The following is a 13,011-nucleotide window of genomic DNA, read 5'->3' on the forward strand; positions in this document are numbered from 1 at the left end:
TATTTTTTTTACTTGGATTATCTTTTCATTGAGTTGTGCAAGAATTCTTTATATGTAAGAAATATAAATCCTTTATCAGATACATGATCTACAGATATTTTCTCCCAGTGTGTGGCTTATCTTTTATTTTTATTAATGATATCTTTTAAGGAGCAAACATTTTTATTTTTCTGAAGTCTAATTTGTCAGTGTTTTCTTTCCTGGATTGTGTTTTGGTGTTGCCTCTAAGAAATTGTTGCCCAACTCAAGGTCAGATTTTCTGTGTTTCTTTCAGGAGGTTTATAGTTTGAGCTCTAACATTTAGGCTTGTGGTCTCTTTTAAGTTAACTTTTGTGGACAGTGTGAGGTAATGATCTAAATTCATTTTATTGCATCTGAATATGCAATTATCACAACAATATTTCTTGAAAAGACTGTCCTTGCTTACTGATTCACTTCGACATCTTTGTCATAAATGTGGGAGTTTATTTCTATTTTTCTTTCTCATATAATTTAAAGCCATAGATTTCCCTCTGACAACTGCTTTAGCTACATCTCCTGATTTTTTAATATACTGGTTTGTTTTCTTTCAAGATATTTTCTAATTTCGCTTATGCTGTTTTCTTTGGATTATTTGGAGTGTGCTGTTTCATTTCCAAATACTTGGAAATTTGCCTTTTTTCTTTCTGGTTTTGGTTTCTAGTCTTGTTCTGACGTGGTTGGAGGAGTGTCTTGTGTTGTCTTCTGATTTGATTGAGACCTGCTTTTAACCTGGCACAGACCCTGTCCTGGAGAAAGCTCCGTGTTATTGAAAAGGATGTGCATTCTGCTGCTGTTGGATGGTGTATTTTATACACGTCAGTTCAGTTCAGTCGGTGTAATAATGTTATTCAAGTCTTATATATCCTTCCTGATTTTCTCCTTGCTGCATTGGTTACTAAGAAAGGAATATCGAAATATCCAACTATAATTGTCAAATCGTTGGTTTCCTCTTTTCATTCTGTCACTTTTTCCTTCAGATATTTTCCTTTAGACACATATGTTTATATTTACATGAATATCTTCCTGATGTATTAAGCCTTTTATCATTATGAATAATGATCTTGTCTGAAAGTCTCTTTTGTCTGACATTAGTGTAGCCAATCCAGCTTTTTTATTGTTACCGTTTGCCTGGTATATATTTTTCTCTTCTTCTATTTTCAGTGTCTTTGAATATAAAATCTGTGTCTTGTAGACAGCATGTGACTAGATCTTCCATTTTTTATCCAGTCTGATAAAAATGTTTTCTTGGCATGTTTAATCTGTTCATATTAAACACCAGTATTTATATTGTTGTCTATATGTCCGATGTTTTGCTGTTTGTTTTCTGTGTATCTCCTGTCTTTTTTCCCCTTAGCCCTTCTTCATTGCCTTCTTCTGTGTTACATGTTTTTTAGTGCACATTTAAATTCCCCTGCTGAGTGTGCATTTGCGTGTGTGTGTTCGTTCGAGGGATTTCAGTAAGCATCCTTCACGCATCATAATCTACTTCAGGTTAATACATACTTAGTTCCAGTAAAATATAGAAATTTTGTTCTACTGTAACTCTCCCCTCCTTTATTCTGATATATATGTGTGTGTGTGTCTGTGTATTTTTTTCTCTGTATGTCATAAACCCGACAATAGTGTTTGTTATTGTTTTAAACAATCTTATAATTTTTAAAGAAATGAAGATAAGAAAAAATATGTATACAGCCTTTTATGTTTACCCACATATATATCATTTCCATTATTCTTCCTTTCTGTACATTTAAGTTGCCATCTGGTATCGTTTTCTTTTGGCCTGAGGACTTCCTTTAGTATTTCTTGTAGAGCAGATCTTTCAGCAACAAATTCTCTCAGTGTTTGTTTACCTGGGAATGACTTTATATCACCTTCATTTTTTTTTTAACAGCTTTGATCATATACCATACAATTCAGTCATTTAAAGTATACCATTAATGGCTTTTAGTATATCCAGAGTTAGACATCCATCACCACAATAAATTTTAGAAGATTTCCATTACGCCGAAAAGAAATCCTACACCCCTTACCCATTACGCACCCTTACCGCTCCCCCTGCCACCAAACTCCCCTCCCCAGCTCTAGGCCACCACTAACCTACTTTTTATCTCTATAGATTTACCTGTTTTGGACATTTCATATAAATGGAATCATACAATATGTGCTCCTTTCTGACTGGCTTCTTCATTTTCATTTTTGAAGGATAGTTTCACTGGATAAAGAGTTTTGCTTGCCAGTTTATTTTTTTCCTGCACTTTGAGCACGTCATTACACTGCCTTCTGGCCTCCCTTGTTTCTGATGAGAAGTAGGTTTTTCACCATGTTGTTGTCCTCTCCTGTAGATGATGAATCATTTTTCTCTAGCTGCTGTCGAGATTTTCTCTTTGGCTTTGGATTTTGGCTGTTTGTCCATGGCGTGTCCAGTTCTCGTTGTGTTTATCGTGTTTGGTGTTCACTGAGGTGCTTGGATATATAGGATATATAGGTGAATGGTTTTTTATCAAATTTGGGAAGTTTTAGACCATTGTTGTCTTTTTTTTTCTTCAATATTTTTCTTTTTCTCTTTTGTCCTCCTTCTGGGACTCTCAGTACTTGTATTTTGCTCTTGTCTCACAGGATTTTGAGACTCTTCGTTTGTCTTTAATCTTTTTCTCTGTCTTCTTTGGATTAGATACTTTCCATTCCTCTGTCTTTATGTCAGTGGTTATTTATTCTGTTTCAGGTCTGCTGGTGAGCTCATCTTATTAGTTTTTCATTTTGGTTATTGCACAACTCTACGATTTCTGTTTGTTTTGTGTTGCTTTTTAGCTTCTGTTTCTCTATTGAGATCCCCTGTTTGTTGACTCATCATCGTCGTGTTTTCCTTTGGTTATTTGAACATGTTTATAGCAGCTGCTGTGAATTCTTTGTGTGCGGGTCCAACATCTGAGCCTTCTCAGAATAAGTCTCTATTGACTGCTCTTTTACATTATTACACTTTCCTGTTTCTTTGCCTATCTAATAATTTGTAGTTGAAAACTAAACATTTCAGTTAATCTCTTGTAGTAAGTCTGGATTCTGCTTTACTTTTTTGAGTTTTTAAAAATTCTCACCTGGCATCCAAACCCACAAATCCTGGGCCACTGAAGCACAGTGAGCATACTTAACCTCTACACCACCAGGCCAGCCGCTGAAATTCACTATTGAATTTTAAGTGTATAATTCTCTGGTTTTTAGAATATTCACAAATCATTGCATGTAAAAAATGGTGGAAGTTAAGTAGAATCACTATCTAATTCAAGAACATTTTCATCATCCCCAAAAGAACCCCCTAACTTACGCCTTTTTATATTTGCAGTGTAAAGTTTTTCTAACTTTCAGATTCAGGTCCTTTTTGTTAGTTTACCAGTTGTTTTTTGAGCTCTTTCTGTTGGACCCAACTATTCAGCTTAATTATTTTCTTTTATTTCTTTGATTATTTCTCTTCTGTAAATTATTTTATATGTATCTTTTATCTCTTGGACTTGTATTCTCTGTCTGGTTATCGTTTGTTTTATCAGACTCATCTCTTTATTTCCTCAGATACTGAAACAGTTCTTAAGCTCGTTTTTAAATTCACAAATTTGATTATCCAGGCTGAGATTTGCTGCCTTGATTATCTTTGCTAAGATTTCTAAAAGTTCGTGGTTGTACTTTATTTTTCCTTAAAAGAGTCTCTTCTGCTCTCAAGTTATTGTGCTTTCATAGATTCGGTAATCTTTTGAATATCCTTGAAAATAAGAATTACGGAGTATAATATTTTCCATTTTATATGTGCTAAAACTTTTCTAGAATTAGAAAACCTAGTTATTGGATTTCTTTATTTTTTCCCTCTTTTTCCAGAGTGTTTGGATTTTTAGTTTTAAAAGTTTAGTTATTATGAAAAATTTGAAACATTTGCAGAAGTAGAATAGTATAAAAACCCTCCTCATTCCCATTTTTTTAGATTCAACAATTATCAATTCATAAACAGCCTTGTTTCATCTGGTCTTCTGCAATTCCCTCCCAAAACTGAATTATTTTGAAGCAAATGCCCGATGATGTCTTATTTGTTTCACAAATATTTCGGTATATATCTCCTAAATTGACTCTTATTTGAAAACTTAACCATAATGTCATTATTATGCCTGAATTTTTAATTCATTTCGATCATTACTACACTGAGAAATCCATAGGTTTTTCTTGTACCGGGTTCTCTTTCATAAATCAAAGCCAAAGCTGGCAAATTTCAGTTACCTGTTTGAAATTAGTCTTTTGTTCTAGGAACCTTCTGTATTTGTGTTAACATGAAAGACTGTCCAGACTACATTGTTAAGTTAAAAACAAGTTGCAAAACAGTGTGGGTGGTATGATTGCACGTTTTGTTGCAAATTATTAATATTCACAAATTTAAGAAAAGCTGAGGGAAAGTAGGTCTCTATCAAGAATGGCTTAGAAGCCATGTTCAATTTCTGTATTTTATAATTGTTTTTTTATTTTACAATGAACATGTAACACTTTTTAAGTAAAACCATAGTAAAGTTTCAAGAAAAACGACAGTACGATAAGAAAATGGTCAAAAGATATGAACAGATATTTCACTACAGAGATGATATGGAAGGTAAATGAGCACAGGAAAAGATGTTTACCTTCATTGTCATTAGGGAAATGCAAATCATAACTACAGTGGGATATCAGTACACTCCTATTGGAGTGGCTAAAGTGAAAAATAGTGAAAATACAAAATGCTGGTAAGGATGTAGAGAAACACACACTGTGAGTATACCCATATACTGTGGATGGGAATGTGAAGTGGTTCAGCCACTCTAGAGAAATTTTTGGTAGTTTCTTAGAAACTAAGTATGCACTTAACAACAGGACCCCACAGTCGCACTTTTGGGCATTTTTCCCAGAAAAATGAAGACTTAGGTTCACACAAAAACTGGTACACAAATGTTCATAAGAGCTTTATTTGTAATAACAAAAAAATGGAAACAACCAAAATGTCCTTCAGTAGGTTAATGGTTGAACAAACTCCAGTACCTCCATGCGATGGAGTACTACTCAGCAGGAGAGACCCATGAGCTGCTGATACACAGCAACCTCTGGGCATCTCAGGGACTCTATACTTAGGGACAGATGTCTATCTCAAAAGGTTCTGTAATAAAGTTCCATTTATATAGATTCTCAAAATGACAACACTATAGAGACAGAAAGCAGATTCATGGTTGTCAGGTGATAGGGAAAGGGGAGGAGTGCGACTGTGATGAGGGAGCAGGAAATAGTTCCTTTATAGAAATGTCTGGAACGTTTCTGTGGCTGATTGTGGTGTTAGCTGTGCAAACCTGTAAATGAGATAAAATGGCATAGAACTACACACACACAAATCAATGTATGCAAAACATGGTGAAAACTGAGTAAGGTCTCTAGTTAACAATATTGTACCAGCGTCAATTCCATACGTGCGATTCTGTGCATAAATTTTGCAACTTACTTTGAGTTTATAATTATTTCAAAGTAAGAAATTTAAAAAAGATAACTTTTAATGCTGCTAGATCCTGCATCACAAGAAACTTAAAGTTCTAACTGTTAATGTAGTGATTCCACTTGTAGGAAATCCGTCTCAAAGAAACAATTGTAAATATAGAAGAATCTTTATAAAAGATGTTCATCCAGAATTTTTAAGAGTGAAACAATAGAACATTACTCAAAAAATTGTGGACCAACAAGCTAAGGTACCCTCCACTCAGTGCAATAGTGTTATGCAACCATTAACATAGTTGGATTTGATTAAAAAATACTTTTGTTTTTACAACAGTGCATGCATTTTATACACAATGGTGAGTTCGACATAAACATGAAATATGATTAAAACTCATGATTAAAACTATGTAAATAGAAAGCAAAAATTCATAAAATGATCTGGAATAAAATCTCTAACCTTATTTTAATAGGCAACTTTTATGTCCTTACTGCTTCTCTATGTAATGTGTATTTGAATAATACTCCCATTAGTGTTTAATATTTAATAATAACATTATAAATAAATAAATATTTAATAACATTAGGTATTCTGTAATAAAAGTCATAATTTTAATGCTTATAATTATTTGCAAGAAAATAAATTATTCACAGTGCATGACTGATTTAGAAAAAATTTTTGACAAGTTATATATACTTTGGTCACTTGAAAAATAGTTTTTGTCAGTGACGTCTCTTTTAAAATTTTTAAAAATTGTGTGCATTTAAAAATGTTTAAATTATGTTATATATATAACATAAAATTTACCATTTCAACCATTTTTAAGTATTCACTGGCATTAAGTGCATTCACAGTGTTGTGCAACCATCACCACTATCCATTTCCAGAACTTTTTTATCATCCCATGCAGAAACTCTGTACCTATTTACAGTACCTCCCAACGATGTCTCCCTTGATAGTTTGCTTATTTCAAAATTTATATGTATGCTTATTACAGAAAATTTTAAAAATACAAATAAGACCCAAGACTAAGTTACCCATAATCCCACCACCCAGAAGAAAACGTTATTGCTATTTGCCAAAACATTTGTGTTTTGGCATTCTTTGAATGAAAATATGTGAGATGTTTAAGCAAGTAACATTTTGCCATTAAACCCCACTTATATTTTTTGGATGTCAAAGTGAAATAGGTGCTGTTAAAAATCAAAGACTTTTATCTATTCTCCAATATTGAATATTGGAGTAACAAGATATGGAACTATATTCTTTATCTCCTGTGATCCTCCATCCCTTTTTAACTTTTTCTTGATTTTGCCTTCCTCCAACCTCCTTCCTCACCTCCCTTTTTTGATGCAAAAGACAATAATTAGGGAAACAGCATTTGGTGAGAGAAAATTGAAAATTGTCTTAAGGGTTCTGAAAACAAATTTCAATTTGAAAAGTGTTTAAATATGGATTCTGTACTAGTGGTTACCTTTGACTTCCACAACTACTTGTATATGTTGTGAACTATCTTTATAGCCATCTCTCCTCTGTTTTCAAACTAGCTGACAGAATGAGGCCACATGTTTATGTGGCCCTTGTTACTCAGTTCTAGTGATCCATTCACTTAGCAACATCAAAGATGCACACACAGGGGCTGGCCCCGTGGCCGAGTGGTTAAGTTCGCGCGCTCTGCTGCAGGCGGCCCAGTGTTTTGTTGGTTCGAATCCTGGGTGCGGACATGGCACTGCTCATCAAACCACGCTGAGGCAGCATCCCACATGCTACAACTAGAAGGACCCACAACGAAGAATATTCAACTGTGTACTGGGGTGCTTTGGGGAGGAAAAGGAAAAAATAAAATCTTAAAAAAAAAAAAGATGCTCACACACACAGCAGCATCTGGTACGTATTAAGCATGAGTGATGATGATGGAGATGATATTTGCAAACACAGTTCTGAGTGCTTCCTATGTATAAAGTCACTGAGTTCTCTCAACAACACTCTGAGTAAGTTGCTCTTACTCACCCTGCCTTCACTTGAGGAAACTGAGGCACAAAGTCGTTAAATAAATCGCTCAAAGTCTCACAGGCTGGTAAGTGGCAGAGCCAAGGTTTGAACCCAGGCATTTTGGCTCCAGGGTCTGCCGTCAGTGTTGAACTGTTTCAAGTCTCTGATGGTTTTTCATCACTTATTATAGTCTTTCTTAAGGCGAGTTCTGCAGGATACTAATTGCCCTGAATGGTTATAGATGTTTGGTGAGGTAAGAATGAAAAAGGCAGAAGGAATCTGTGGTTAAATAAATTGGAGGCAAATACAGCTCAGTATGTTTTCCTCCTTTAGCAGTATGTGTGGAATGTATGCTGTGAACCTCTAGGGAGGGGTTATAACATGCAGAATGGACTTGGCTCTTGACTGTGGAACTTTTTTCACCGCCTCATGACCTCTCAAGGGACCAGTGTTCCTGAAGAATTTACCTGGGTGACATTGGCCCATAGAAAAAGGTCCCAGTTCTGATCCTTGACTTACAAGAGAATTTGTATCTGGTCCCGCCATCTTCAGCTTATGCTTACTGTCTTCTGTTCCTCTTTCACCTCCTCACTCTCCCCAGTCCCAGATCCCTGATTGTCCCCTGTGTACCGCTGCCTCTGTCTGGCTGAAGTGCCCCTCATTGCCCTGCCCCAGTGTTTCTGCCTGGGAGATTGCTCCTTCAAGGAGCAGCTGCCTCTGTAAACTTTCCTTGACTCCCTGGGCATATTCAGACATGCTTTCTGAGAGTTTCCCATGTTGTCTTGTTCACGGCACTGTTGGAGAGGTTACCAGGAGAGTACATCTGTCTGGTGAGCCTTTTCATCTCTGCATCTTTAGCATCTTCACCAGTGCCGTCTTGTGATAGGTACTTGTAATTTCTTCCTTCAGCTAGAAAGGGAAAATATAGTTTAAAGAATGTTTTATTGTTCCTCTGTATACTCTGTCTTAATAATGATGACAAAAAAATAATTATTTTGATAAAGTCCCTTATTTTAAGGAATACAGTGAGTTTATTAATTTGTAGTTACAGTTTTCAGTTTTTATCCTTTCATTATTTTTTGTTGATTTCTTTGGGGGCGGATAATGCTAAAAAGGAAAGAGATGAAAGGCCCATCTCTTAAAAGAGATAGCTGGAGCCTTCTGGTGCTGTGTAGTTGTGATCATACCCCCAGAGTACTTATCTGTGTCTCCTGTCCCTTGTATATTGCTCTGTGTATACAAATATGATCCTAAAGTCTTTTGTCTCTTTCCAAAGGCATGCCATGTATCAGCAGAACAAAGAAAACTTCCAGGATGAGTGTACTAAGCATCTGGTTGGCAATATTGTTATAACCCGATACAACAATCGTACCTATCGTATTGATGATGTGGACTGGAATAAGACTCCAAAAGATAGCTTCACAATGTCTGATGGGAAGGAGATCACATTCTTGGAATACTACAGGTAGAAAGAAGAGACTGGACTGGAGCCTGCGGCGGGGGTGGGACGTAGTCTGCCATTCTCCAGCAAGATATTGAGTTCCACAGTGGCATACAATGGGAGACTAAAAATAAGAGGATTGGTAATGCGCCTGTGATGGAATGATCTGGTGTGTGGGATTTGACCAGAATACTACCCTTAAAGCTTCATTTCTTTTAGTACTTTTGGAAGTGACTTCGTAAATTAATCTCAGGTCTTTGAATTATATTTCCTTTGCTGGTTTGGTTAGCAGTCTGAGTGGAGAGATTAAATCTAAGTCATTAATCATTTGACTGTCATTTTGCCTTTCTAGTTGCCTAAGCCCTTTAGCCTGATGCAGTTTTAAACAAATTCTTTCCTGGACTGTTAGCCTATTTCTCCTCCATTTAATTGCAACGTTAACTTGAGCCTGCTTTTTCCAGTTATAAATATGCCATGGTGAGTTTCCGATGGATCCTGGACAAGGGTATTATGCAAATTATGTACCTCAGTCCTGGTTAAGAGACTCAGATTATGTTGCTATAAGAGTAGTGATATGTTTCTGAAATTTTTTCCTGCCTCTGCCCTGCTGTAGCAAAAACTATGGAATCACAGTTAAGGAAGAGGACCAGCCACTGCTGATCCACAGGCCCAGTGAGAGACAGAATAACCAAGGGATGGTGAGTGGGGGTGTCAGGCTTGCACTTCCACCTGCAGGGCTTCATCCCGTCAGCTGCTCTTCGCCGTCATCACAGCTCTGGGAACCGTGGAGCAATGATTACAGTGTGTTCAGGGAAGGCTATGCAGGGTTTGTCTCTGATCTAGCCAGAGGTGGCACTTCATACTGTAGGATTTGCTTTTGAAGTCCCCATCATGAAGAGCTAAATATCCATGTGAGCAAGTTAGGTTAAGGAATAAGGATAATTTGCTGCTAAAGATTAAAACAATGGACCCATTGGGGAAGTTATAGACATTTTAACAGGGCTAGGGGCTGGGGGAAGCGCATTGACGCCTGGCTTCTCTGTCTTAAGTATGAAGAGTGAAGATCGACAGGCTAAGATGAACTGGAGGCACCAGCTGGGTGGGATGTGTTGTCTTAGTTTATCTGGAGGCCTGAGAGAAACAGAATCGTTTTGTTTTTCTGTTTTTTCCTTTCCTTTTGACGGTTTGAATATTTTTCCCTCTGTGTGATACAACAGGCTGTGTGTGTTGTCACTGAGGGAAGAAAGGGTGAGATGTGTGTAGTGTCTCCCGACCCTCTCCTCTGGGGTTGTGTACTCCTTAGGGTGCCACTGAGTCCCTGCAGCACCCTGCACGGCATGTCTGGTGCAGGTCAGCGCAGCAGGGTCCTCTTCTGCTGCCTTAGTTTCCCTCTCCATTCTCTCTTCAGCTGCTCAAAGGTGAAATCCTGCTGCTGCCGGAGCTCTCCTTCATGACGGGAATCCCTGAGAAGATGAAGAAGGACTTCAGAGCCATGAAGGTGAGAAATGCCTGTCTGGAGTGGGAGACCTTCGCCATAGCAGATGGAGCCTCAACCAGGCCAGGCTTGCGCCATTACCTGGGCAGGTCCGTTTGTCCAGGCTGCAGTTTTCCTTTCTGTAAAACATGATCCAGGTCCCTTCCCACACACTGTGAGAAAGCCAGTCAGAGCTGCTTTTTGAAGGTTGTTAGAACAGGGGAGCAACTGGATCATAAGGTAAAAGGAAACAAATGATTCCGTCTTCACCCTCACCAATCAGGTGAATGACTGTAAACTGGTCACATGATCCTAAAAGAGGTTCCCTGAGAGCAATGAATGTTTTTAACATTTCTATAAGCCTTTCGTTTATTTGAAGGGGTGGAGGACATAATGTAACAAGAAGTCAACAAATCAGAGGGTGAGGTAAAAGGATAAAAGTTCATATCGTGAGGCTTGGAGTGCCCTGGACGTGCTGGGCTCTGTCCCATAGGAAATAGCCGAGAAGCAGGGGTGTGTGCAGCGTGAGGCCGGACCCCGAGTACTTCACCTCCATGCGCTGGGACCTACACTCGAGCCACTCTGCTGCCTCACCTTCCCAGTCCTTGTCTGTCCTACTTGGACTTCTGCTTGTCTCAGATGCCACATATTATTTTTAGTAACGCCATTAGGAGCCTGAAGTGAAGCTCGAAATTACTGTAAAAGATTTCTTTCATGTTTATCTTCTGAGTCTTCTGTTTTTAACATGCAGGTCAAGGCTCCTTCCTTACAACTCCCAGTTGCCTAATGACTTTACGATCACAGAGCTATCTGTACAGCCCCATAGACTCACTGACCCTGAGGACTGCCTGGCAGGGAGCAACAGCTGTGCAGTTCATTAGACCCAGAAGAAGGAACTCACTTATGTGATTCAGAATCTTCATACACACCTGTTAGGTATTCATTCAACAATAAATATGGAGAACGCACCTACTATGGGCCAAACACTGGAGAAGAAAAGTGTCTCAACGGTAACATTAAATGGCTCGTACAGTATGACCTCAAGTATAAGGCTGGCTGTGGTTTTCTGTTCTGTTCTGTTTGGTTGTGTATCTAGCACAGGGTGTTTTTTCCCCTCTATTTTTCCTAAATATTAAATAGGTGTAATCAAGCCCCCTCTGCCCCTATTTTGTAGAATCTCTTAGGAATTTTAAAATCAGAACATGGCTTTGAGAAAGAGATAAGATTTAGATGTCATGAGGGAGGAAGAAACAGTAACATTTAAAATTCTTACTTTATGGTTAAGATTTTAACTTTATACCTTTTGCACAGTCCTGAGAGATGTTTATTAGAGTCCTTGGAGGTAGGTGAACATTTCTATAGATTTCGGGGCAGAGCTTCTCATGGAATTGTTTTAGACGCCTTGGGGTTTATTTAACCTCATATTGGTGAAAGTGATACTTACAACTTATTATCTCCGTTTTGATTCTGTTTAGGACTTGACCCAGCAGATCAACTTGAGCCCCAAACAGCACCATAATGCACTGGAATGCTTGCTACAGAGAATTTCAAAGAATGAGACAGCTAGCAAGGAACTGACGCGCTGGGGACTCTGTTTGCAGAAGGATGTGCATAAGGTAAGTCAGGAGGTGGGATGGGAGAGGAAGCAGCTTTAACCAAAGGTTTGAGAGCTTTGTGAGACTGGGTTATAACTTTCTGTCTTGTCTTTATTTTGGAGTTTTGCTTTATTTTTATATTCTTTTTTTTTCAGTCGTAATACTTTAATTTCCTTGACAATTTGCTAATATTTCTTACAGATTTTTCCTCTGTGTTTCCCAGGGATCCAAGCCATTAATTTCCAGTCAAATAGATGACAAAAGGAATATTGACTTAAAATTTACCTCATTTTCAGTTTTCCAACTCAAATTATTTCTAAAGTTCTGTATGTATTTTTCATTCTTCTCAAGTTTTTTTCTCTGCCAATAATTAACTTGTCTCTTTGAGTGTACTACTGTCTTTCTTCCGTAGGCACAAGGAGCCTCAGGTTTGCACAGTCTGATTTTCTTGCGGCCCTTTCTGCCTTCATTTGCCCGAGTGTGCTGTGTTGTATTTTCTGTGGCGTGATCCACGGTGCAGAGGCACTGTGAGGTGGTGGTGGGGCCCTGGGCCTTTGGTGTCAGCTTATGTGGCTTTGAATCTCAGTTCTACCGCTTGCCATCTTGGTTATTTTGAACAAATTACTTAGCATGTCTTAGTTTCTTTATCTGAAAAATGAGGATAATAATTGAGTTAAAAGAATTAAATGGTAAAATCTTTAGCATAATATCTGACACACAGCAAGTGCTCACTAAATATGAGCTATTATTGCTTTTCACCTTTCTTTTGAGGTTATACCAAAATAATTATTTCTGTCCTCCAGTTCTTTTGCACTCAGGACTGCCTCCTTGTAAAAAATTCTGTTTTTCTTTTTTATGGAAGTAAAGGATAGTCAATAAGGAAAATATGGAAACTTTAGAAAATATAAAGAAGGAAATAAAAACATGAATAATTTCATCACCCAAAGATAAGAGCTCAGTGATTTATTTTAGATGTATATGAAGGACAACATTTGCGATGTATTTCTTT

The 13,011-nt window shown here is 37.6% G+C and overlaps 1 protein-coding gene across 6 annotated transcripts in view; it reads left to right on the plus strand.

The window, feature by feature from the left end:
- PIWIL2 (piwi like RNA-mediated gene silencing 2) overlaps window positions 1-13,011 on the plus strand; it is a 72,101-nt gene that overhangs the window by 30,785 nt on the left and 28,305 nt on the right. For all 6 annotated transcript variants that reach the window (XM_008522988.2, XM_008522987.2, XM_070611258.1 and 3 more), the window contains 4 exons: window positions 8,769-8,957; window positions 9,547-9,631; window positions 10,342-10,431; window positions 11,883-12,023. In XM_008522988.2, the coding sequence (XP_008521210.1) occupies window positions 8,769-8,957; window positions 9,547-9,631; window positions 10,342-10,431; window positions 11,883-12,023 (505 nt within the window). The remainder of the gene's footprint in view (window positions 1-8,768; window positions 8,958-9,546; window positions 9,632-10,341; window positions 10,432-11,882; window positions 12,024-13,011) is intronic.

Source organism: Equus przewalskii, chromosome 2, assembly GCF_037783145.1.
Source record: "Equus przewalskii isolate Varuska chromosome 2, EquPr2, whole genome shotgun sequence".
NCBI classification, from domain to species: Eukaryota; Metazoa; Chordata; class Mammalia; order Perissodactyla; family Equidae; genus Equus; species Equus przewalskii.